The sequence below is a fragment of the Zootermopsis nevadensis genome, unplaced genomic scaffold, assembly GCF_977971745.1.
Source record: "Zootermopsis nevadensis isolate Lab colony 2312 unplaced genomic scaffold, Znev_1.0 Znev_ptg000002l, whole genome shotgun sequence".
NCBI lineage: Eukaryota > Metazoa > Arthropoda > Insecta > Blattodea > Termopsidae > Zootermopsis > Zootermopsis nevadensis.
Window position 1 is genome coordinate 7,289,585 of NW_028259134.1, and position 27,907 is coordinate 7,317,491.

The window sequence follows — 27,907 nt, forward strand, 5'->3', positions numbered from 1 at the left end:
TCAGTAACAAATGCCTCTGTTGACAACTGCAGAATTCACTTGTACTTCTTCCTAACTTTGGACAAAACTTGATGTTAATACATTGCTCCAAGAACCTGCCACTCATTTTTCTGCCAGGGCAAAGACAGACGCTTGTGTAACTCTGCCACTGCTTCGCTGCTACTACTACCTTCTTTGCTTCACCAACAGACAAGATGCAACCACAGACATGTAACACGTTGCCCCTTAGTTATTGCTCACTCATTACTTAATACAACATATATGCATAACTTAATTATCACACCTCATATTGGTAATTTTTACCTTACTGTATTTCTCTAACAAATGTTTACTAAAATAAATAACTTCTTTTTTATCAACTAAGACCAATCACATTTAGCAGTGAATGTATATCATGGTCAAGTTGTTAGCACTACTGCTTCATATTCAGAAGATCCGAGGTTCATATCCTGGCCTAGAGACCAGTTATCCTGCCGTAAGTTTCTGTGTGATTTCCCTCAGTTGCTACAGGAAAATGCCAGGATAATGTCATATATCAGGCCACCACTTCCTCACATATCTGTTCCAATTAACTATTCATTAACCAGCATAGTGGCAACTATATGTACCACATTCTTTAAAAATCAGTAACTCTACCTTATGCCCACACAGTATATTTATGGATTTATATGATTCTTACCATAAATAACAATTATTTCCTGAGAGAGTATTAACTGAATTCTTAGTAATGAATATGCATCACGTTTTATTCATTTGAAATTATAACTGAATTTTTAAATAATGTTTAGAAACATTTTGCTTTAATGGGTGAGCTAGTTACAGTATCATTAAATAAACCAAAAATAAATAAATAAATATACAGTGGATATTTCCTAAGCAAGTTTGTAAATTACCATCATAAATGTTATGTTCAGGAGTTATCCTGTCAGCACTTACATAAGTAATTACTTATTTATCTGAATGATTTTATCTGCATTTGGAATATATGCTTTTTTTGAACACATAATTCCTCAGCTTTTCTTTTGTAATTATGTCATTGAAGTATGCTTATAAACTTTAAAGTAATTCTGATTCCTTATGACAAAACCTTACAATTAAATTTGGGTCTTTTCTATATAAGAAGAATAATGGCATGACCAAAGGTAGAATAAATTCTATGGAAAAGAGTCGCTCTTTAGAAGCTAACAGTCACTGAGCTACTCAAGAAATTCCCCACCTTTCATTGAATCAAAAGGTTTACTACTGTCTTCACAGGATTCTATCAATGAACGACAACGTCAAACCAATCCAGTCCCCACGTTCATAAACTACTTCTTGAAGATCCATCTTCATATCACACTCCCATCAATACCTATGTCTTCCAAGTGGTCTCTACCTTTCAGACTTTTCAACCAAATTTTATATGCACTTCTCATCTAAACACACATGTTATTTTCTGTCCATTCTTTATTTGATCAGCTAAAACAATATTTTGTTAAGAATACAAATTATGAAGCTCCTCATAACACAACTTTCTCTAGCTTCCTATTACTTCCTCTGTCTTGTGTTCAAATATTCTCCACAGCACCGTCTTCTCAAATACCCCACTTATGTTCCTCCCTTAATGTGACATACCACATTTATAACATATCAAACAACAAGCAGAATTATAAAAGAAGATAAGAACAGGCAGTATGGACCATATGCTTCACAAGACCCAATTTATCTTTGTTTGAATCCCTTTCTATTATTCACATTTGATATATATAGTTATGGATTCAAAAGAATTTTTTTTTGTGTTTCCTTCACACCATAATGGTTAGGCTAAATACTGATTACCCACTTCATTATTTTTGTGACAAATGTCCTAATGAAACAGATGAAGCATACATGAATATTTTCTTCAGTCCAATTTCATTTGCAAATAAATGGACTTCCACACTCAACAAACTCTTACGAATTACCTGTTTCCTGAGTTCATGACATATGCCACCATAATAAGTGAGACGAAATACTTCAGCCTTGTCAGTAATTATGCCATCAACATTCATTTTGTCCCACTTTTCACGTGTAAGTCCTTCAGAAGCATCGCAAGGGTCATCCTGAGTCACAATTCTCTGATTCACTAATCCTGAGAGATGTGTTCGTACTGTTGTTAAGTGGCGGCAATATGCTAGCCATCCATAAAATGCTCGTGAGATTATCTGACGCTTCATGGTTTCACATACCAGTTGTATTGAATCACTGCAAACATACAAAAAGAAGTTATTCATGATCTCTCCTCTGAACACATCTGAACCGATTGCTATTTCATATATGACTGGTATAAACATCAATAACACCACCTCAACAAATAATGTTATATTAATAATATCTAAACACAACTTCCATAAAATATACTGAGAAAGATGATAAAATTATAAAATTGTAAAAACTATAAATAATTGTAATTTGAGTTTAAAAGTTTATAATTTACACCTGATGACGGTTTTATAAACCGAAACATGTTGTGAATGTTCCGATGTAAATCGAATGCTCGATATGGACCATAAGATGATATTTTAATCATTTTAATTATCTTATCTTACTATTTTATTGTGATTTGACGGTAAACAAATATATATAATTATTTTAATACAAAAATAAATTGAACATTTGAATGTCTTCATTTGAAAATTATTTTCAGTAATTAAATTTAAACAAAGCCCAAATTACACAATTAAACCTTTTCCAGACCTAGAGCTCACATTCACCAATACATAGGATTTGAGGTTTTCATGGCACAGAGTCCAAAGACAGCTGTCTTCTGGGTTCTAGCATCGTGTAGTCTGGTAGAAGTTTACAAATGTTTCAGAGGTCCCTATTGCCTCCATTATCAGGACTCATCGGCCCGATAATATGGCATTCCTCATTAAGCTAAACAGTTTCACACAGCTCTAGGTGCTACCAAATACTGAAATGCTCAATGTTGATAAACCAGTCTGTAATCATAACACCAACAAACAACTCTGGGAAATATTGTATTCATTACACAATGAGGCTTAGCCAAACAAACATGCCTGTGGCAGTTCTAAGTCAGTACAGTGGACTCGAAGATTTTCTACCACCATAAATATGCAGTATGAAGAATAATCAATTAAAACATGGAAACAACTAAAAATAAACATAAAATAGGTGTATATATAAAGACTGATTATTATGAAAATTCATGTGCAGGTAAATGGGTTCTTTCTCAATAATACAGTTTTATTTTGAGTTTCAAACTTAAAAAAATAAATACTGTATTTTCTAACATGACAATTTAAATTACAGTTAAATCCATATGTGCACACAGACCAAAAGGAATTTACATGCCATACCTAAAATATTAAAGGCAATTTTGTCTTATGAGTCTCATAACATATTTTCAACATTATGATTTTCCGGTAAAGAATGTCAAAACAATTTGATATGCTTTAAAATAGATTAGAAGTTCTTATTTCTTAACTCTGTCTGCCACTTTTCAATGACACATAAAGAATAATGTGTAACATAATTTTTTCACTATGATGTTCTATTTATAATAGTTCTATTGTGCACATTTTAAAATAGTATTCCAGGAAATGAGATAATATGCATGCAGTGTCAGACTCAACCATAAGCAAAAGAGGGATGCTTTCCATCATCTCAATACATAAAGAGTTTAGTGAACAACTTAAAACGTTAAATTTCTAACTTTGATGTGTATCAGTACATTGCTACAGTACAGTACAGCAGTGCTTCCTGACTTACCCTGTGGTTAATTTTGGATTTTGACCACTTGACAGTGCACCTTGTCTTGGACTCTCAGGCATTTCTGCACCACTTCCTGGATCCAGACTCAGAGATTTGGATGATGATGTGGAACTGGCTGTGGAAGTTGAGATGAGCTGTGCTCGAACTTTGGATTGAAGTTGTTGAACACTACTGGTCAGTGGACTAGGATACATCAAGTCTTGGCCTGTCACTGTATGCCATGTTTACAAAGAACAATATTCAGTACACATTACTTGAATTTAAATGACACACATCTTGTCAATGCAGTGAGCAGGGTAGCTCAGACAGTAAAGTGACTGGTTATAGGCTGGATGATCAGGGTTCAATCCCTAACAGAAGCAGAATTTTCTTCTAGCCTCTGCATCCAGACTGGCTCTGGGGCCACCCAGTCTCTTTGTCCAATGGATACCGGGGTGCTTTCCCAGGGGTAAAGTGTGGCCAGGGCATGCTGCTGACCACTCAATCACTTCCAGTGCCAGAATGTAAAAGGATGGCTTTACTTAACATCTTGTCTATGCAGGGAAATTTTTGGAGAGTAAATATGAGCACTTCACAGTATCAGTAATTCTCATGCAGTGTTTTGTGGGTGAAGTTGTCCCTGGTTTATATTAGTATCACATCATGAAGATCTATGGGAGAGTGGCAGTAAGGTTTGACAAATTCTTGAACTTGTTACCAGGCGGAGGTGAGTGGTCAGCTTCAGGTGTTGTGTGCTTCAACCCCAGGGGAAAGGGACACTGTTACCCACTGGATAGGAGGCCGCATGTGGCCCACATGCTGGTCTGTACATGGTACCTAAGAGAAACATATCTTAACTGTGCCAGAAATCAAAACCCAATTGTCCAGCCCATAGCTTAGTAACCAAACTAAGGTTCCCAGCATGAGTATGTTACAAAGTTTCATCAAGAAATAAAAGAAATAAGCACAGACTACTGAGCCAGAATGGCAGCTGTATTCAGTATATGAACTATCTAGAATCCAAGTGGTAGAACTTATTAAAAAGAAATTAAATGCATTACACTCAACAAACTGGAAATGTCATCCCACCTGACTTACTTTCATTGGCTTCAAAATTGTTCATATGCAGGTAGTGATCTGTTACTTAATGAGGTTATATAGTGAAGATTTCTGTCTTCTGGGTTATTGCGCTGTGTAGTCTGGTCGATGTTAACCAACGTTTCAGAGGTCATACTGCCTCCGTCATCAGGGCGATGAATATGCCAATAGGGTGTGAGGAGTTGGATTTTATAGGCAGGGAAGTGAAAGGTGTAGCCTGCCCCGAGCCAATGGGAGCAGGTATGGGAGTGGACCAATGGTAGCACGTGGGCGAGAGTGGGAGAGGGAGAGAAAGTAGAGAGAGAAAGGTGAGTTTTGTTGTATGTATAAGGGCCCTGAAAGGGGCCGAGTTAGTGGTCCGGTTGGTTCTGGCGGCGCACTCTTGCTCGTTCTCGGAGTCCTCGGAGTGTGTGGATCAGAGGCTTCCAGGACCGGCTCAGGTGAAGTCCATCTTCCCTGTTAAAGTTATCAGGATGAAGTTCGATCTCGATGGCTTCCCTGATTAACCGATCCATGTAGCCGGTTTTTGAGGAGAGGATAGAAGTGTCCTCTAGCTGTATCTTGTGTTCCAAGTTGAAGCGGTGTTCAGCAACCGCAGATTTCTCGGGCTGCCCGAGCCGGATGTGGCGTTCGTGCTCCTTGATCCTGGCCTCAACGGAACGGCCTGTCTGGCCGATGTAGACTTTTCCGCACTCGCAGGGAACTCTGTATACGCCAGGCGTCTTCAGTCCTAGGTCGTCCTTTACCGGCCGGAGAAAACTGGGAATTTTCTTTGGCGGAAGACCAACAGACTTGATGTCGTGCCTGGCCAGCAACCTGCTTATGCGGTTGAAGGTCGTCCCGACGTAGGGCAGGAAGGCAACCGAGGCTGGTTTTCCAGTAGGTGGTGATTAGTTTCCTGGATTCTGGAAGGAGGGGGGTCCAAATATCTGCATAGCCAGGAAACTTTAAACAACAATACTTACAGAAGTCCTCATGGCGTACTTTGCTGACAATTCGGAATACATAATCAGTTGTCTCATCCTCTGCATCTTCCCCATTTTTTAATGATGTAAGAGTGCGTCCTTTTCTTCGAAGCTTTGGAAACACTTTTCCTGCAAAAACAAAATTCATAACTACAGTTCTCCTTGAGAAGCTAGCATTAATTCAAGAAATTCACCATCTTTTAAGAAATTAGAAATTTTAGTACCATATTCACAAGAGCCTACAACTGGAGCCTATCCTGGGCCAAGTTAATCAAAGTAACATCCTATTTTCTAAAATCTATTTAAATTTTATCCTCTCATCTATGTCTTCATCTCTGAGATAGTGTCTTCCCTACAGGTTTTCTGAATAAACTGCATATGTCCTTTCTCTCCCCAACCATGGTGTGTGTCCCACAAATCTCAAATTCCTTAATTTTACCACCCTAATAATATAATATGGGGTCCGCAGTGGACACGCGGTCTGAGGCGTGGGCCTTGTGCCGCTTGGTCACTGGGACCATGGGTTCGAATCCCACTCAAGCCATGGATGTTTGTCAGCGTTTTTCTGTGTTGTCCTGTCCTGTGTAGAGGTAGAGGCCTTGCGACGCGCCAACCCCTCGTCCAAGCAGACCTACCGAAGCCAACGAAAAGTTGGGACCCGCAGTGCTCAGGCACTTGAAGAACGGGTTGTCCCAGTATCCCCAGTAATAATATAATATAACGATTACAAATAATGGTGCTCCTCATTATGCGATCTTCTAAATCCTCTTGTTGTTTTATCTGTATCAGAATCAAGTACATCTCACTGCATAACATTACTATGTGAATAATGGTATTACAATCTTTATTTCTTGTTCCAGTAAAGTGTATGCTTATTGCAAAGCAAAGCTGTTTCGTCTTGTAGATAAATTGTTAAAAAAATACAGCATCTCAGGTTTGTTATCATACAAGACAGCAGAATCTTTAAGAATACTGCAAGTCCAAATCACGCAGCTATATTTGCAGAGACCATAAAAACAACAAAGCCACAATATAGTACTTAGGTCCAGCAGAATATTTTTTAATTAACATATTCTACATTGTTATGTGTACATAACAGTTATATCTTTACAAGATTCTGAGCTTCCATAGTGACTGAATGCAATGAAGTCTTCTTAATCAATCACCTGTATGAGTACAGAATAAGTTTCCAGTGTTTCAGAGACTGTCTGTGCCTCCACCATCAGGGACTGGTGTGATATGTGATGTAACTGTGAGTATGACACATTAGATACAATGTGTGAGCATACAAGTTCAGCCAACGTTCCCCCGCTGGTCTGAGACACAGACACCAGACTCTTAGAGCCAACTATATATATAAAAATGACACACCACTTATGTAAATTATTTATGAAAGGGAGATAGTCTCCATGATAATTTAACAGTGACCTACATTATAAACATCTGCTATACCTTTTCCTCTCTGTGACCACAGTGGTGGGTCAAGCTGTCCATGTGGGAGCAGACCATTCTCAAGACATGATAGAAATGCAAGCAGATGCCCACCCTTTGGAAAGTGGATTGGAGGACGCTGAACTCCATCCTGCCCCACCAACACTATAGTACCACCACTGTCAGCTGTAACAAGAACACAAAATTACTATATTATTCGTTATCCATATACAGTAGATTTCTGATTATCTTACCTACACCTCTAACCTGTGCAAATGGGACAAAAGGATGTTCATATAATTGAAAATGTCAGATAATATGAAAATTAATCAAAAATATGAGCATATCAATTCAATTCAAGATTTTAACATAATGTAAATCTGTAAATGAAAGTTAATTTTTAAGAAATTAGTAATGAGTATTGGCTTCTGAGCCTCCTTCCTTTTCTTTGTGGAAAGGTCACACCAATGCCTGAACAGTAATATGTCTGCAGCAACACAGTACATAAAATGTAAAAAAATGCAGGTGCAAGATGGAGGAGTAAGATTCATTCTGCTACATTCTGAGTTGACTTTTGATAAAATTGAGCATTCTGACATGGCATACTGAATAAAACAAAATGTCAGATGACCAAAGGCCATATAATTGGGACTCTACTACACCTCAATTTAAAGCCAGATGTTACAAATGGAATATACAGAGTTACTAAGTGCCAGAGTGCAAAGAGACAGAGACAGAGACAGAGACAGAGACAGAGACAGACAGAGAGAGAGAGAGAGAGAGAGAGAGCACTCAAGATTTTTTTTCTCACATGGAAGTTAATCCACTAATTAATGATATATCATGTCATTGAATTTTTAGGTATATTAGTACACTAACAAATCTCTAAATGACTAAAAACTGTGTCTAAATTATATTTGTAACACAGAATTCATGCATGTATGTTCATTATTTACCTTGCTGGTGACAGTGAACATACACTATTTCATCGACTTGCACGTTCATGGCATAGTCCCAATATAAGCTATAACAATACAAATTATTAATTTCAAAGAAACAGAAACGTATAATTACAAACTGTATTGATACTAAAAGAAAGTTACAGATACAATGACGGAAAACAGCCTATGATAACTCTACAAAGACCAGATCACTAACAAATAAATCTGAGCACCAGATGTTTAGCATTTATCATAGTGGAACAGCAGATATAAACTCATACACTATGGGGCTGCTGACTGGGTTCAATTTAATGGTTTAAAGCCACACTATTGAGAGACACAACCAGCTGGACCACAGAGAACCCAGGATGCACACAGCAAATAGAGGTTGTAAATACATTTTGGTATGGCATAAATCAATTAGTTACATGCACATTTCTTCTCTGCCTCCACTTAGGGCTTTAATATACAGCAATTTTATGCAATGCCATAAAAATAAATAGTAATTTGGTTTTATTCTAAATTCAGAAATATGCATTATAAGATCAAAATATATATCCCTTTATTTTGATTTTTAATTCTCATTGAAGTCATCAAGTAGCTGGTGGTGTCTGTATTCATGTAAAACAGGCAGCAACCCCATAACACCATCTTCCTTGATTTGCTTCTGAGGCCTTTATAGGTTGTCAGTGCTGTCATCAACAATGCTTTACTAAATGCATATATTGGTCATCAGGTTTCAGCTGATGATAAACTAACTTAATATGATACAAGATAATCAGATCTGTTGTACAAAGATACTTGAAATGAATGCTGTCACTTCCTGTCTTCTGAAAAGCATCTTGTAACAGTAATAATGCAATCTCAGCTACATTTTAATCAACATTCTGAGTTAAACAAAAATCAGAACTCCTCTATCAAAATCAAACTAAATAAGTAATATACATCTTTAAATATAAAAGACTAATTTTATAATGAAATAAAATGTATTATTATAAGAATTACACTTCAATTTTTGTGTGTTTCAGTCAAGGAAAATATAATAAAAACTTACACTATAGTTTATAATTATAACTCATTGATTTACTACAAAAATGATGGACAAATAAAACATATGACAATATACAATAGACTGTGATGCTATATAATACCTGAACATTTTAATAAATTGACTTCATGCTTATGTGCTCATTATAGTTATCTGAATATTAGCCTTTACCAGACTTGTCACATAGAAACAAAATAAACATAAAAGGTAACTCTGTTATGATTATTGAGTTAAATATTTATGTGCAGAATTTTGTGATGCCAAATCCAGAACATAAATACACATGCATAACAGCCCTCAATTGTGCCTCATTTTATTAAGGACAGGATACAATGGAATTACAAAGTTAAAAGTTATGAAAGAAAGCATAAACAGAAAGCGCACACTGCCTCCACCAGACCTCCAGAATCAATGTACCTCAAAAAATTACATGGAGAATTCAAGCATCCTAAATCATATGGTTCCACTTACACAAGCTGAGTCTGAGTGGAAGAACGTCGATACAGGGGGCACTTCCTAGCAGCTTGTATCCCTGGTAAACTGCCTCGTCTGTGCATCCCACCATAACAAAATAGTGTGTAATAAAATATGACTAAAATATAACAAATAATAAATAACACAAAAAATTAAAATATAGTGTAAAGAAAATACGTGTACAACTAAGGCATGAAAGTGTAAACTGTGTTGAGAATAACCATTTCATGTAGGCAGAAGATATTTATCATAAAGCAGTGATTTGTCATTATGTTTACAGCCATCATAGCAATGTATACCTTATGTTCCTTACCTACTGAAGGAAACTAGGCTTTTAAGTACAGCAAATTCCTAATTATAATGTGAAATATTAACCCATCTTTGGATTTATAAACTATCACACAGGATTAAGATTTATATTTCTGTAATAAAATATTTAACTAAACATTAACGGACTGGACAACCAGGGTTCGATCCCTGACAGAGGCAGAGGATTTCTTCTCTAGCCTCTGCATCCAGATCGGCTCTGGGGTCCACCAGCCTCCTGTCCAATGGGTTCCTTTCCCAGGGGTAAAGCGCAGCCAGGGCATGACGCTAACCACTCACCCCCACCTAGTGCCGAGGTTAATGAGTAAGAGCCATACCCCCCCCCCCCCCCCAGCACCTATATGGCATATAGTGGGACATGTTTTTTTAATATTTTAGTTTGAACAATATTCAGACTAAACTATGGTGAGATTTAATATAGTGAGACTGTTGTTATAAATCTTAAATAACCGTAACAAACTAAACATATATTCAGGATGATGCACTGTACACTAACACATTACAATCTCATATTTACAGTTGGAATTTACTCATCTACACTGTGTAGAAGCAAAATACACACCTTTTGTCTTGTATTTCAGTCTCTGAATAGCCATTCATGAGTTGGTTCGGTGTCCACTTAATAGTCAGCAAGTGTGCTGTCTGGTGAAGTGATAAATAACCAGGCATGGGTTCTGTCATGTCTTTCTGCAATTAGACACAGCAACAGAACTGTTAACTTCACAGCAATGCTAACGGACACCACAAATTAATGCTTTTACAAAGCAGTTTTATATATTTCTGGGCATTATACCTGTTGATATAGATTATCATTGGTTCAAAGTTGTCAGGCATGACCACAAATATTCACACTGTTACTGTATTTGTTATTTATAAAATTTAGATTTAAATTGTACAAAAAATTTGTATACATGTTAATGATACAACTTCACACCAAATTATATACTGTCTGTTAGTCAAAACCATGAAATAAATGTCTGCATGGTTATGATAATATTATTTAGAATCATAGGTTAATTCTTTTCAAAACAAAGGCACTGAGGTGACTTAGTCTTAACTGAAAATCTACAATCTGATTGCATATTTAAAATATGTATGGATCTCAGATGGTACTGGCAGAGAAGAACAGCTTACAAAATGTTGGTGCCTTTGGACATACTGATTTATTAAGAACAATAACTACTGCTAAATTTTATAATTCATCACACAAAAACATGTTACTTTACAAGCACTAGCAACTCACAGGCAGCACAAGAACATTGTTTTTCCCATATAGCAGCGTGGCACGACTGTTCTGATGGAGGGACTCCACATAGTCTTTAGCTGAAAGGGGGATGTGGCGATTACCCTCTTCTGAGCTGACAGCATGCAAACTGCGTCGGAACTGCATAAATCATTGTGTATACACATTAGAAGACTGAAAAATCAAAAGCTAAAAATACTTCCATTGTTAATGATATGTTATAAACTACTATAATACTACTACAGAAATTGTTTATTTTATTTATAACAGTATCATCATATTAAATTGGATCTAGTTATTATGAATAAAAAAACTGACACTTCTGTATGTTCTTTTAATCTGATGAGAACTGGTCACTTAAGTTCAAGTGCGTGCCCAAAGCAGTACTGGTTTCTGATCTGAAACCAAGTGTCTCCAGTTTATTATCTGCAGGTTTAGAGACTGGAAATGCTGAGGCATTTTCCTCCAGCATCACTCACATTGAGGGCAGGTCTCCGGCAGGAGGGCGGAGTGGCATGGCCACTGGAGATACGATGCCTTTGTACTAACTCATCTGCAGGTGGATCTGTCCAGAAATGGTCTTGTGTTTTTGTTTTGGAGTAATCCAATGCACAAGGGCCAACTGAAGTATAAGAACCATCTTTTATTCATAATAATAACATTTTACTGATCTATACAAGAGTAAATAAACATGAAAATAAAAGGTTTCATATTTGTTTTGTCATTATGAACTCTCCATTTATGTTACATGTAATCAGTATACAACGATGGCTGTCTCTCGGTTGCAACACCATGTATTCTGGTACAGATTTACCAGTGCATCAAAGGAACTTGCTGCCTCCATTATCACCCTGTGATAAACGAGTAAGTACCTCTGAAACATTGGTAAATCATGTATTCCTGTCCATCATTTTCACACACTCAGTTCACAGTCTGTCAGTCTCAGTTCTTGGACTGATGTCACAAATAAAGATAAAAATTATGGATTAAACATTTTGTTTTAAATTAGTCAAAACAGTTAAAAATGTCAAAAAAATGTTAGCACCGCTCAGTGAGTCTGGATGTGTTTTTGTAATCTGTAAGCAGAATGTGTAAAATTACTTGACTAGGCGTGTTTTAAGTGTGTCTATGAAATGTGGTTGTGGAATATTACTTCACCTGAGCTGTGTGTTTTGTCATATATTGCTGCAGAATGATGTGTGCTATGGTGTGTTTGTCTGTTCTATTAGGGAAGATGGAAGAGGTCAGAGTGTTGCTGTCTGTGGGAATTTTTAAACTTACGCATGTGTGTGTGTGTGTGTGTGTGTGTGTGTGTGTGTGTGTGTGTGTGTATGAAAGTGACAGAAATAAACAAGAATCTACATAACACACTGCGATGCTATGCTACAGAGTTGGCAAATTTCTACCAGACAACATGGTGCTACAACTCAGAAGACTTCATACTTGCCAATGTGGCAACTTCAGATCCTACTTAGTCTGTACACTATTGTTAATTACTGCAAGGTTTTTAATCTCTGTTAGTAGATAATAATTATAGTTGCTAATGTAATGAATACTCAGTGTTTATTATTCTTCAATTATTTGTCTCAAATCTATCAGCTAATAACAGCAGCAGCATTAAAATAACTGAATTTCATTTTGCTCTAGAGATGGAATAGTTCTGTGGATTACAGACATATTGAAGAACATATATATGTCTGCCAACAACAATCTCAGATTGTTTCTGCTGCAATGTGATCTCGGGTCCCACTGCTGCACAGCAATGGCATTCACCAATAGATATTTTATTCTGCTGTTTCCCAATAATTTGCACAACAATAAATAATATGATATAAAAATATGATAATGTTTATGTACGTATGTGGAAACAACAGCAACAACAAAATTTAACTTTTTTCATGATAAAACTAACAGTACATTAAATTTGGGAAATACATGCTACCATTAAGATCAAAATCACTGATCTTTCCACACACTATCAAAACAGGCAATTATATAATTTTATCTGTTCTTTATATGACAGTAAAACTTGATCTCTCCCTCTGAGGGAAGAACTGAGTGGACAGAACTTAAGGACAGAATTCTGAGGAAAATTTTTGGACCTAAAAGAGATGTGAGAGAAAGGGATGGAGAAAACTCCTCATTAGGAGTTTCATAATTTGCATGTAGGATGCATGAAATACATGTGCTCAAAATATTTGTTGGAAAGCCTGAAAGGAAGAGACAACTCACAAGACCTAGGTGCAGATAGGAGGATAATGTTTAAGTGGATCTTATGGAAATCAGGTTGGTGGTTATGGATTGGATTTTTCTGTAGCATTTGATGTTTTCATGGCAGTAAGTCTGAAGGTAACTGTCTCCTGGGTTGTAGTGCTGTGTAGTCAGATAAGAAGTTTACCAGCATTTCAGAGGTCCTTGTTGCCTCCATTGCCTGGTAATAGAGGCAGTAAGCATCTTTGAAACTTTGGTAAAATTCTACCAGACTACAAAGCGCTACAACATAGAAGACAGCCATCCCCTGGATTTACCTGGTTCAGGATAGGGACTAATGGAAGGTTCTTGCAAACATGGTAATGAACCTACAGGTTTCATAAAAGAGCCATTAGTTTCTTGTTTAACTAAACATACTATTTTCCTCAAGAACGACTCTGCTCCATGAGTTAGTTTAGTTAGTAACATGAAGCATATTGGATGAAAGTGGCTCAGAACAGAATTCAAATACAAGCTTTTGTGAACACAGTTATATAAATCAGAGGATATCATTGACCATCTGAAGAACTATCTGCTACTTAAGAACCTGCACTGTAAAGTTATTTGGTATTGCTCCTCATCGTCCTTTTAACAATTTCAACAGGTAGCCTACCATAAAATAAATTAATTCCTTTTTGGGATAAGATTTTAGTAGATACATTTACAAAAATATAATAATGTTTATTTGTATTATGTATCCTATACCCAAATGTTAAACTTAAACTACTTACCAAGCAGAGAACTAAGAATGGAGCCAAAATCAGAATCTGCAACTAGGGAATCTTTTTCATAGTATTTACTGCAATAATCAAAATACACTTTATTAGAATTATATGAAAGTTGGATGGATATATATGCATGTGTTTACACTGTACACATGGTGCATGCACATATTACACATGTATTAGATTAAGAATTGACTAAATCTGTTTGTGTCTTTGTGCACATGTGCAAGTGTGTGTGTGTGTTTTGCATGACTGGCCATATGCTCAGTAATGAATCTAGATGGTATAATGTTCTATTTTACAAATACTAGTATTATTAGGCAGCTTTCATATACACTTCTAAAGGTACAATGAAAAGGGGGGGGGGGTGACAATACAAAAGAAATCATCATCATTATCAATAACTTTATGGATTAGGCCATTGGGCCTATTCCATCTCCTCGAGTTAATCATAGTTGGTCCTTCCAATGTTTGCTCGGTCATTCGATGTTCCTTCTTCCCGATAGTTCGTAGAGCAGTAGTCTGTGTGGGGTTCTGTGTGGAGGCATTTGGTCACGTGCTCCCACCAATTTTTCCTATATGCGCTGATAATACTGGTGATGCTCTCTATATTCGACTTTTTACGAATGTCTTCGTTCCATTTGTGGTCAAGAAGTGTATGTCCTGCGAGTGGTCTCAGTAGTTGTATTTCTGCTGCCTCTAATCTCTTCAGCTGAGATGCCGTAAGTGTCCATGACTCACACCCATGATGATGATCATTGGAAATCATCAACTGTTACATTTAAATTAATATGTAAAAATAAAATGTAGCAACCTCTCTAGATCCAAAAAAAATACTTAGGACTTTTTTCCCTTAAAGTGAGAAACAACATTTAACAAGAAGATTTCTGTCTTCTGGGTTATTGCGCTGTGTAGTCTGGTCGATGTTAACCAACGTTTCAGAGGTCATACTGCCTCCGTCATCAGGGCGAAGAATTCATCGCCCTGATGACGGAGGCAGTATGACCTCTGAAACGTTGGTTAACATCGACCAGACTACACAGCGCAATAACCCAGAAGACAGAAATCTTCATATTCACCGCTGTGAGAACCTCAAGTCTTACAACATTTAACAATTAAATAAAACCTTAATATTTGAGTTTCAGGGGTTGAGGTTGTAAATTAGCATTATTGTACCTGCTGTTCTGTACAAGGTAGTCAATGATGATGGCTAGCTGCTTTTCAAATAGTGCTAGACGTATCCACAAGTAACGAGGGCTTGGCGGCCCAGCAGGGGTCATGACACCACCAGCAGAGTTCTTCTTCTGCAGTGGTGGCTTCCCAGTCACTGGTGGGCGGTTTGTGCTGTCGCCACTTGATGAGGATCTCCTGATCAAAACACAAATCATATTTGTCACCTCCAAGGAACTTCACTGTCAAAAATTTATTTACAAATCATGAAGTGTATATATATAATCAAACTTGCACTTCTTATAGAATAACATATTTAATTATCTTCGGCTAATTCAATTATGGTATCTTTTAGCTCAGACTATATAACATTAACTTATGGAATGATATATAATGATTCATCATCATATTACAATTATAAAAAGTCATTCAAACATCTTACTAAACTTCTCAAGAAAACCTTATAGTACATGAAATGCATGAATACATTATAAAAACATCCACCTCAAAAACTAAACTAATTACATTTTATCTTATATAACCTGTATGAGCAAAAATTATATTCAGCACAAGTAATAATTTTGACTGGCCTACTTAAGATGTAAAATAGAGTTCAAGATAAACTGTAAGCTAAATAATAATGTTTATGAAAAATTCGAGTGATTTCAATACTTCTGTGGAAGGAAATCACTGGGCAAACACAAGAATAAACTTAGACCAGGAATGGTTAACCTATAAATAGCCTCAAGCTGGATCTAGTTTTCTCATCATGGCTGCAGTACATAATATTATATATCAAGTAGGTTACTATCAGATGTTAAAAAATTAAGTCTGAATTTGAGGATAGTATAATAATTATATTGATGTGTAATTATTAAAATCATAAAAACCACTGACATTACACATCTCATACAGATTACAGCCATGTTAAAAACTGTAAAAACGTATACGTGCTGAAACAACATCGACAGTAGGACAGGGGTTTCCGATGCAAGCCTATGACGTAACACAGGCGACCATCACCCTGATGATGGAGGCAGCAAGGACCTCTGAAACGCTGGTAAACCATACAACCCAGAAGGCAGCCATCTTTCCATGACAACATCAAATTCTATTAATTAATAATATGACTATGACAAAAGCAAAGTAAAAAACAAAGTATTATTGGCGGATTTTCGATGAACTTTTCATATTTTATTACAGCACACGCAAATTTCGTCGAAACCTCAAGCAAACTCGTAAATTGCGCATGTGGCCATGCGCCTTGTCCAGGATGCATATAATTAATCAATAATTTAGTTTTAGTTTTAAATGTGATGATGTAAAATTATAATTCCTGTTTTCGACATACAAAAAAGTAAACGTGAATTCTTTTTAAACATCATTAATTCAATAATTCGTCATGATTTATGTGAGCATAGTATATAAATAAATCGAATAAACTTTATATTTCGTTACTTTCTTAAAAGTAAAATAAGACTTTATGTTGTATATGGATATGTGTGTATATATATAATTTAACTATGGGGGGGACTCGATTTAATGATTTGCCTTTGGGCCGTAACAACGAAGTTGCGCCTGTGTAGGCCAATAAACCCCGATGACATAAACACTGGCGGGGCACGTGGCACTTGCCAATTTGGTCTATGTATTTAATTACGTCAAACAAATTTAATTCACTTATTAATGTTCAATTCGTGTTCATACTATTCCCTGATGCCATCAGACAGCCTCGGTAAATACACTCTCGTCATATAAACATTATTACAGTCTACTGTTAGTCTTATCAGACTATACGTTAATTCACTTCACTTAGCTTTTTGGTCACCGTTGTTTTAACGGCAGTTGATTTTCAGAAGCACAGTACTTGTTTGTTAGTTGCGAAGGAACCGTGAAATATTAGACCGCTGGTATGTAGCTTCTAAGAAACAGCGCAACTGTAAACCAGCAGATTCAATGAGAGATTTGACGGTCAGCAATATTGCGTCTCGTTTTCGCTATAACACAGACCAAGGGGCTGGTATTGTAACATATTCTGGTTTTGGTAACTAAACGTAAATAAGAGTGTTCATTATTCTTCAAGGCCCGGGACCTAATAGTTAACGGTTACGGTTGTAAAATGTTGTAGTTCTTCAAGGGGAAAATCTTGTTAATTAGATACAACAGAACGCATTTATAACGAGCACGGTCATAACGAGATCTCGGCTATTGCGAGCCAACAGAGAGGAGTTGGTTGGTTGGCAAGTCTTAAAGCCATTATAACGAGCAGTGGCTCTTTCCACATCCCTGCCCGCAGCAATCTCTAAGCCTTGCAACGATAATTACATTCGACATTCATAGTGTCTTTGGTTTGATTTCCGTTCTCAGAATCTCATTTAGTGCGGTACGCTACTCAGGAAGGTCCCGCGCCGTAGCCGCGCGGTCTGAGGCATCATGCCTCGGACCGGCGATACGGAATGCGCGCTGGTTCGAGTCTCGGGGGAGAAGAAATTTTCTCATGAGCTTTCGACCAATGTATGGGACCAGTGCCAACCCAGCATCGTGAGGAAATTGGGGAGCTACAATGAGTAGCGTAATCCGGTCAGGAAAGCTAGCAATGGCTGGTGGTTTGTCGTGCTGACCACATGTCGCCCCATATCTGGTTGGATGATCGTTCACCACTGCCTAGGCATGTGAACGTGAGGCCAGCAGTCAAGTTATTCGGCTTTGGCTCTCTGGAGCTGTTACGCCACGGATTTAATTTTTAATTTAATTTGACGCTACTCAGGAAGAGCATAGCCCTCGTTCCAGTGGTGTAGCGAAAATACCCGCAGACCCTGCGTGGCGGGGGTGCCGAGGGTCTACGGGGGCTCTCAGGTATCAGGGCAAATGTAGAGTGAAACTTTCAGCTTTCAAACTCAGTCGAAATGAAGAATTCAGTGGAATTTCAAATCTTTGTGAGCGGATATGTCTTTTTAAAACTTGGGACAAACACTTTAAATTTTTAAAAATAATTTTGCTTCTGTGGTTTAGGTATTGTAGTGCTGTGTTAAATTCAGTTATTTTTTAACATTGAAATGGCAGGGGAGAAAAGACAAATTTTGACAATCAGTGTACATAAGGAGTAACGTTTATAACGAGCACTCTTCCTCGGTCCCTTGGATCTCGTTATAACCGAGTTTGACTGTACGTTATTCTCTGTTAACATGTAAGTCATTTTGAAGAACATATAAGCATGACGTTACTCATAAATTATAGTAGAGAAAATATGTCAATGTTCGGAGCTTAAAGGAGTCTGTTGTAATCTCGATATCAAAGCTCCGCGAACAGAACAATTGCTTGTAAAAATCTCTTGAAACTAGTCACTTTGAAATGACCAATAAGAGTCAAGACATTTTTGCTGACGATTTCTTCAACTAGAAATCTGATTGGGGGGATGGGGCACGATATTTAACGCTGACATTTGAGACCATTCTTCATTATGACTGTGAAATGGAATGGCCCAAAACTCTCGTCATTCATGTTTCAATTAGTGTATTTGACATTCTGTTACAAAATTTAAACCTTCCAAAATGTTCGCGTGATATATTTTTAAAATGTGGCCATCAGGATCACAAAAGCCATGGCAAGTGTAAATGAATCTGAAGATAGTTAATACACTACGCAAGTGCTAAAGTAACCATCGCCAGTTTCTTAATAAAACTGTTTTCTTCAAACTGCCGTGGTGTCACTCACTAGTTGTGGTTGTCAGTAACCTGGCCGTTTTACACTATCTTGTAGATGGATTCCCTACCCTCCGACACAGACACAATACATTAAGTGTTAATTAACTTGTCAGTAATCACTGCTGGCTCCCAGTTTTATCCAATCGTTACTTTCACTTCATATCCGTCCTGTATTTACGTAAATTTAATTTCGACCCCCCAATTATCCCAAATTAATGTCATCATGAACTCACATCAGAACGCGTGACCGATAACATGTATGACGCAAGCAGTGAGGCATCTTGAGGCTTCATAAAGTCGTTACAACACAGCTGACGGGGATGGGACGAGCGCGGCATTTGTTAGTATCTTAGGTCAAATAAAATATCACAAATGAAATGAAATCGTAGTAATTTGCATAATGGGCCTTCCTGTCGTTGTTGCCTGATGTGATCTGATTATATCACTCAGTTTTATAATAAACTCTGTATGTTGTTTGAATTCTATCGTGCGATATCATTTCAGGGGTGTGGGGTGAGATTAGCAATTAATTAGATAAATTAATTTTATGTCATTCAATTAGACCTGTTAAAGTGTAGTCAAAGGCGGAGTCTTTAAACGTGTAGCAAGCCAAACTCAAACGGCAAACTACGTTGTCTCATATAATAACTGGATTTAGACTTGAATCCTGTGACACTTAGCGAGCGTAAATTCTAAACATTGTGGGCAGCAAGGTCATAATTGTTTAATTTAAAGGATGGACGGGTGGGAGGATATGCATTTTAATTGATTCGATTAAAATGGGATAACAACGCACTCATGATACTCGGGTAGCCCCTCGGTGGTGTCTCCGTCTTCAAGCCGGACAGGTCAAGAGTGAGGTTCCAGACTAAGAGACACCCTAGTCCGCCATGCTGGGGGTTGGGCATTGGACTGACAATCCAATCCCGTAAAAACAAAATTTATTGAGAAGAGAGTACAACTGAAATCCCAATCGGGCGGATGTTTAGTATTATGACTTCAGCAGAGATCTAGGAACTGACATGCACTGACTAAGAACCTTCAATAATTAATGAAGATTGTACTGGAAACCCAAAGTCCACAACAGACTGTAGTGCTAGAAAAGATTATTACGCAAAACCAACATCAATAGGAAACAACATGCAGCCTTATTAAAAGTTCTGGGAAGAATATCCGCCACCTTCCCTCCTTCAGATGCTTTGTCTATACAGAGAGACTAGCACAAACTACAAATTAATAATTACACAGTATAATGACCTGTTTCTTTCCATAGTTTCGACTCGTACATTTTTCCATTGTGTTACATCAAAGTTTCGCACTGTCGACATTCCTTCGTGATTTCTCTGTTTTTAGTCTTATTAACATAAACTTTTCCATCCCAGGAACAAAATATTTTCATCGTCCATTTATGACCTGAATAACTCCTAAATTTTATAAATTAACTAAAAATAAGCTTTTTGTCACCTCCTAACAATTAGTGACTTTACGACGATGGAAATTGTGAGTTACGATATACACTAGAGAAATAAATATTAGCTTTATAAATTAAACTCGACAAGAAAAATTTTCAAAAGCGAAAAGTTTGTTCTTTCCGAGTTAGGTCACTCTTTTCCTTTCCAACTTTTATAACAACTGTTCCAAATGTCCTCCTTGTACTTCGACGCGACAATGTGTACGTCGCGTAATGGACTGCCGAACACATTCGTAAATTCCTGGAATACTACGGACTGTCTGACAACCATCTTCAACATGCTACCGAAGAGCTGTTAAGTCATTTACTGGAGGACATTTTTCAGTTTGAGTAGGCCTACACCTCAGTATCTGTGTTCATACCTGTTAGGATCGGAGTTTTCTATCTCCTGGATTTTCCTGGAGATGATGGCCGCCGGCTCGAAAATCTTCGCTACCTTATGCAGTAGCGCTGTGGTGGAGCTGGTCTTAAACAACCCGAGTGCTCTTCTCTTCAGCCCCTGCGACAGGCAGGCCTCCACAGCACCTTTCAACACACAGTTCACTGGCTTAGTTAGAATATCACCAATGAGATCAACAGAAAGTGGTGATAGTGGTTAATTCAATGTGTGCATTGTCAGAATATATCTTATGTTTCACCAATATTGCAATTTTAACACGAAACTCTTGATGTCTCACATACGCACACACAGGGCGAAACGAAATGCGCGCACGAGTTCTCCATAGTGTGATTCCTTATCAAAGAACAAGTTGAAAATATTATACAACATATGTCCTGTGACGTTAAGGTTTCATGATACACCGTCACCGTCAAATGCCGCAAGCAATCAGATGATTAAACCATGGGTACCTCGTGGTTACAATAGGTGTTCGAAGTGGCCGCTGTCCATTTCACTGCAGGCGGTAGGGCCCTTGTCCACGACAAGAATTTCTGTCGGAACGGTAAGTCCGCCGGCCGGTAGACAAAACCGGGTGGCGTTGTCCACGGAGACGGCAGGCGCGCGGAAAATGTTTCACTCGAGTCGAGGTGAGTCTGTGCACGGGTGCGGTAGAAGGGATACGGATGTATGCACCCTCATTGCACTATATTATTTTTACAGAAAGAAACAGCGACGACGTAGAAGGTATTGGGTGCATCCTGTGTTGCAAGACCGATTTAAATTTGGTGCATTTAGTACGCTGTTTGAAAAACTACGACAGGACGACGCAAAGCATGTTAATTTCTTTATAATGTCAAAAGAAACATTTGACAAGTTACTGACAATTTTATGCATCCATTTGAGACATGAAGACACCAATATGCGGAACTGCAAAGAAAATAAAGAATACTACAGACTATGAAACTTGCACGCTCTCTCAAGACCAACTGATGATGACTGACGGCGAGCTCGCCGGCTCGTGGATACATAGACATGTTAATGCATGTCCCACTGAGAACACGATGCACCGTCCGGCTGCCGTCTCTACAGTGGGAATCCGGTGCTGCATCCGGCAGCCGGACCGGTAGATTTGCCGTGATGGCTCGTGGACAAACTCTCATATGAAACAATGTATCACTACCAACCCGGTAAATCTATCGGAACGGCGGACGGCGAAAATTCTTGTCGTGGACAAGGGCCCGTAGTGTGCCGTAGGCATTCTATCTGACACGCCACGACATCGACCACTGTCACAGTTCCTTGAAGTTTTGACACAATATCTTCGATAGACCTAGAAGGGATTGCATAAACGTGCTCCTTCAGGCGTCCCCACACGAAAAATCCACCGGAGTTGAGCCGGCAACCTAGGAGACCATGCAATTGTCCATTTACGTCCAATACACTTTCCTGGATATGTCGCGTTCAACAACTGCCGGATATCTTCCCCACACTGCGCTGGAGCTCCGTCGTGCTGAAACCACAACTTGTGTCGCACACCTAGAGGCACATCTTCAAGCAGCCCCAGAAGAAGTTTCCAAAATATCAAGATAATGTTGAGCAGTTAGCCTGTCAGGTAGCAGATGGGGCCCACGACAATGTCCCCGACAATACCAGCCCAAACGCTGACGCTGAAGCAGACTTGATGCCCACGTTCGCGGTTAGCATGAGGATTATCGCGTGACCAGAGGTGAGTTGTGGACGTTGAAGGCATCCTCACGCGTAAAACACGCTTCGTCTGTCCACAAAATTTTGTGTAAAATGAGCTCATCCACACTGTGTTCATGTCGTAGCTATTCATCAAACTGTATTCGTAGAAGACTATCGTCTGGAAACAGATGTGCGCTCCGCGTGTAGTGGTATGGATGCAATTGATCGTCGAGAATTACGTCGAGGACCCTTGGTTTGGTTAGTCCCAATTCTCGTGCGATAACACATGAGCTTCTCAATGGTTCGTTCCACAGCTGCAAGTATGACGTCTTCATTGGATGGCTTCCGCACAGTCCGTAGCGACCTGCATTCACATTCGCCGTAAATTGTTACATGTCCTCTCTCACGTAGACGCTGCTAGGGGCGTCGAAACACATTAGCGTCTAGACGAAGTCGACCAGGATTACGTAGCGCTTATTCCCGTGCAGCATAACCAGCTGGACAGTTAAAAGCACCGATGGTTATGATCATGTAGCAGTATTCGTCGCGTGTGAATTCCATGGTCGTTCGGGCACAAGTGAGACCTGCTGTGCATTGCGTCTCTTGAACACACCAAACAACGTTCTTTATGTATCGTCGTGACAAACAACACTGCTGAGAAGTTGGTTACCCCATTTGATGGTGACTTGTATCTCGAAAACTATGAGTCTCGGGACACATGTTGTACATTATTATTGACTTATTTTCTAACAATGAATCACACTATGGAGAGCTTGTGCGTGAATTTCGTTTCATCCTCTGTGTGCGTGCGTGTATGTTTGTGTGTGTGTGTGTGTATGTATGTATATATATATATATATATATATATATATATATATATATATAAACTGTAATCGAAACAAGGAAAGCAACGAAGCAGGAACAGTGTTCGCTCAGACCCTAAAAATGGGGTATGACTTTCATAACATGGACACGAAGTGTCTACCCGTGGAGCGCTCAGCAAGCGGAAAAGTTATATGAAGACGTACAGATCTTTCTCATGCCATATCTCAACATACCTCATGTGCGTTGCAATGCTTTCTCTCATGCCCCCCTAACAAATTCTTTGGATTAGACGCACTGTTCTTTCACGACCCATAACACACGTTTTGTGTTACAAGTGCTACTTTTTATGCCCAGTAACAAATGCTTTGCGTTAGACTAACTACTTTCTTATGCCCCGTGACAAATACTTTGCGTTAGACGCATTGCTTTCGTTCATGCCCCATGACATGTTTCGTTATTGTTACCGTTACGGGGAGGTGAGATTATGTCTCAAAGGAACTGTTGCCGCTAATGGACCCATTCTCCGTCTTCCAGATAATACGTGAATGAATTTGAAACAGCGGGGGAATAATTTTGACCGACAAAACCGGGAACTCGGGGGAAAAAACCCATTGCCACTTTTCTCACTACAAATCCAACTGAATTGATCCAGGCATGAACCCGGGTGAGTAGACGACTACCGCCTGCGCTATGGCATGGCCAGTGCTTCACGTTAGAGCACTTCCGACCAGAAGGCATTTCGACTCTCGTCACCAAACTACTCGCCCTGGCGCACGACAGCGTTACCACGACAACCGAAAGACAGGGTCACTGGATTTCACAGGGTCTATGCAGCGAAAATCGGCATACGAATCGAAACGGATTAAGGGGGTAATGAATAATATTATGTAATGAGTCATGCAGCAGTCTGTACATAAAATCGTTAGTGCTGTTAAATTTATAAGAATGGTATTTGGAATCATGGGAGTAACATGGAAGGCATACATATTTCAGCTGGAGAACATCAAGGGAAGACACCAAATGGGAGATTTGGCAGTTTATCAATACCCCTGTCCTCCAAGTGCCGTCCTCAACACTTCAATCCATGCACTAATAAGCCTATGGAATGAACATTTTATAAATTAATACTTCTATTACCTTCAATATTAAGTAACTGTAACTCATTAATTCTGTGAATTCTGTGTATCTAAATTGGAGATAATTACATCTAACACTTTTTCTTATGCTGAATAACACAGAGCCTTTTCCACGGTTGTATTTATGAATTTGCTTCTCAGATTATACACAGTTTTTCTACTTAAATACATAAAGAGACTGAATTTTGTAACGGATACGTGGAACATTTTCTTTGAAGCAGAAATCTGAATGTCATGTTTTTTTAACGTACACTGTTTCGCCCCGTCCACAGCAATCACGTTCCGTTTTAGTACTTGGTGCTATAGGTGCACGTGATTTTGACAGTTTTGCTAAGTTATAGCATCTCTCTACGAAAATAATTCTTTCCGACATGCACATCGTGTGTGAAGTGTAAAAAACAGAGGCCTACATAATAGCAAGAGTGTCATGTGTTGAACTGGAATCTGCGTCGAAGAGCTCAAATCACAGAACTAAGCTGTATTTAAAACACTGTATATCCCAATCAAGCTGCTTAAAATAGACATATAGGTTTCGGATTAGATAATAGTATTGTTTTATAATGTAGTAAACAGTAAAGTGACTTGAACGATTAATGGTGGTAATCATGGTCGTAAAAGTCATATCATTCTACACAAAAAAAATCCGTTCCCTCGCCGTCATCCGTTTTTGCCAGTCTTTGGTCTGGTTGCTAGGCGATCATAATTAGGATCCAGCAGTGTAAATCAATCTATATCCGTAAGTCTCCTTGTTTTGCAAGTTTAATTTTTACGTAAGGTAGTCATTATGCGGTACCTCGGCTAAAATTATTGCTGAGAAGTTCAAAATACTGAATAATTACCATTTTGTTTAGGTGATTGGATTTCGCGAATAAGGAAGATTACTGAATAAAAGATGCCAAATTTATCAGGCTACAGGACTTTTCAGTCAAATATTCTGCACTGATAATTACTTTCCCAGAACATTTAATGAAGTGAAACATGTGATTATTATCCCCGCTAAAATAAAACAGGAAAATGTCGGATATTTAAAAAAACCTGTGTTCAGGAGCAGCGTGACAAAATGTAGATTAGTGTAGGGCAAATGTACTTTTACACGCATTATAAACGTTTCTTAATAAACAACTCGTTAAAAGAAACGACGCAATAAAAAACCAAATTAATATTACCCTACTGAAATAAAATAACAGACTATAGCGACATTAGTACAACACATATTAATCCTGTTCTGCTATTATTAGTCTTTACGACATTCTCCTAACTCCGTTGTTTTCTCTTGTCCTCACTTGGCCTTCGTTCCTTTCTAATATTAAATACCATAAAACTTGCCACTAAAACAAATAACGTGTAAGGGCAGTGACACACAAGGATGTCTCACATTACCAGCAACAACGCTGAGGCTTTCCTGGTTATAACAACACCCTCAGTTACAAGAATTTAGATGATCATAACGTTGCTCTCAGAAACCAATTCTATATCTCACCATTAGACATAAATCTACTTAGTTCTTATCTACCGGTACTTTATTTATAATAGAAACAAATAATACAGGCTACTTTAAATTTGTTATAGCACCTAAAAATGTCCAGTGCTTGTTCAAAAATTGATGAGGACGCTAGTCAAATTTGGTATGGAGAAAATTCAGTTTCGTATTTTCCGACAAAATGCAACAGCGCTTGAAGGACGGAAAGAGTCATAATCCTATATTACATGTCCTATCTCATAACTGCGCCTTCTCCTCTAAAAATTTGGTCAATGGATATATATTTATACCATTGTCACAATACATATGTAAGCAATTAAAACATTTCCTCTTCTTTTCGTGGCTCTAGAGTCCTTGAAGGACCTTGACCTCCTCACACCTGGAAGGTTACTTAATCTATTTAGACATCTGATAGAACTCCTCGGTCGAGTGATAAGCCCGTCGCAAGACCTTTACGTATACAGGACAGAAGAACACAGAGAAACGCTGTTCGTAGCTCACTATATATCCAAATCAGCAAAAAAGGCATTTTTGTTATTCACTTCCCTGCTATAAACGAGTTGCCACGTCTACAACATGTATAGTTTGCAACATGTCGGCGACATGTTAGACATCACAGTTCTCACCTCAACTGATAAAACTGTAAAATTCTTTCCTCCCTGAAATGAATGTTCCTTTCTCCATATCTTCTATATTAGGTACGCTATAATTACCACTTTCAACTAGGCAACCTTAATGTAACCCAAAGGTTACCGCGTTAACAACAGCCAGTCACTGGTTCCTATCCTGAATCAGACGAATCAACCCCGTATCGTCACACTCTAAATGTCTAAGATCCATTCTAAACACTAATACTCCAATCTACGCGTAGTTGTCTTAAGTACAGAACCGGAGCAATTATAGAATCCGCCTCCTGTGTTAAAAACAGTCATCTCTGTCAAAACTTCGTAACAGATAATCGTTTAAGAATCTTTAGACACTTGTGGAAACCGTCATTGGTGTCGTAATTGTTAAAAACAAGCCAAAGCAAAAATAAACAAATAATCACACAGTCTCAGCAGTCGTGAGCTTGAAATGAAATAAAACGTGGAAATCTGAACAATAATCAAACAGAAGTGGCGTAAATTATGTGCTTAACCATTAGTCATCACGATAATATTGTGATAGCAGGATACAGTATGGAGCAGAGCAGTCTCTTTCAGGTGACGGCACAGTTGTGGGCTAGAAATTAATTACTTTTTAACAAAAAGTGAAAATTTTGCCTTCACAGACGTCAGCTTGGTTCGCATATGGTTTAGAGCCGGCCCAACGTAAGTGGTCCCTTCCCTTTAGTTTTTCGATTAAATCTGTGTACTATGCGATTCACATTAACAATGGCATTTCTTTAACAAAATATCCGTCCAGATCTTCAAAATTCATGCGTAAACATGTAATCAGTTCTATAGCAATCCGATATCCGACAGAATGGGAAGATATCCGCTTTGCTAATTCCACATTTCGTAACGTTAACACCTTGAAAGAATATAGGAATAATTACTAAGCAAGCCTGGAAAGTGTGTTCCGTACAGGATGATTTGAAGCTTTCAGGACTAACTATAATGAATTCTTCTCGGGCTACAAGCTAAACTTCAATACCCTGAGGACGAAGACGGTCCTCGAAACGTTGGTATTTTTCCATTAAACCACCTTACACGGCTGGTAGCCCGAGAAGAATTCATTATAAGAATGTTATGTTACAAAAGCATCGTCATTTTCCAAAAATATAATGTTCATGGAATTACAGTTTTCTTAAACCAACTAATTTAGCACTCTGTGTGCGTTA

At 38.2% G+C, this 27,907-nt stretch overlaps 1 protein-coding gene across 3 annotated transcripts in view; it reads right to left on the reverse strand.

Moving 5' to 3' along the window:
• LOC110839438 (small G protein signaling modulator 1-like) overlaps positions 1–27,907 on the reverse strand; it is a 94,649-nt gene that overhangs the window by 28,568 nt on the left and 38,174 nt on the right. For 2 of the 3 annotated variants that reach the window (XM_022083619.2, XM_087348561.1), the window contains exons 4-15: positions 20,942–21,104; positions 15,411–15,602; positions 14,241–14,308; positions 11,739–11,881; positions 11,260–11,400; positions 10,579–10,703; positions 9,687–9,764; positions 8,183–8,250; positions 7,248–7,412; positions 5,796–5,924; positions 3,751–3,964; positions 1,944–2,223 (exon numbers count right to left, since the gene is read on the reverse strand). In XM_022083619.2, coding sequence (XP_021939311.1) covers positions 1,944–2,223; positions 3,751–3,964; positions 5,796–5,924; positions 7,248–7,412; positions 8,183–8,250; positions 9,687–9,764; positions 10,579–10,703; positions 11,260–11,400; positions 11,739–11,881; positions 14,241–14,308; positions 15,411–15,602; positions 20,942–21,104 — 1,766 coding nt within the window. The remainder of the gene's footprint in view (positions 1–1,943; positions 2,224–3,750; positions 3,965–5,795; positions 5,925–7,247; positions 7,413–8,182; positions 8,251–9,686; positions 9,765–10,578; positions 10,704–11,259; positions 11,401–11,738; positions 11,882–14,240; positions 14,309–15,410; positions 15,603–20,941; positions 21,105–27,907) is intronic. The other variant, XM_022083621.2, reaches the window with a different exon arrangement.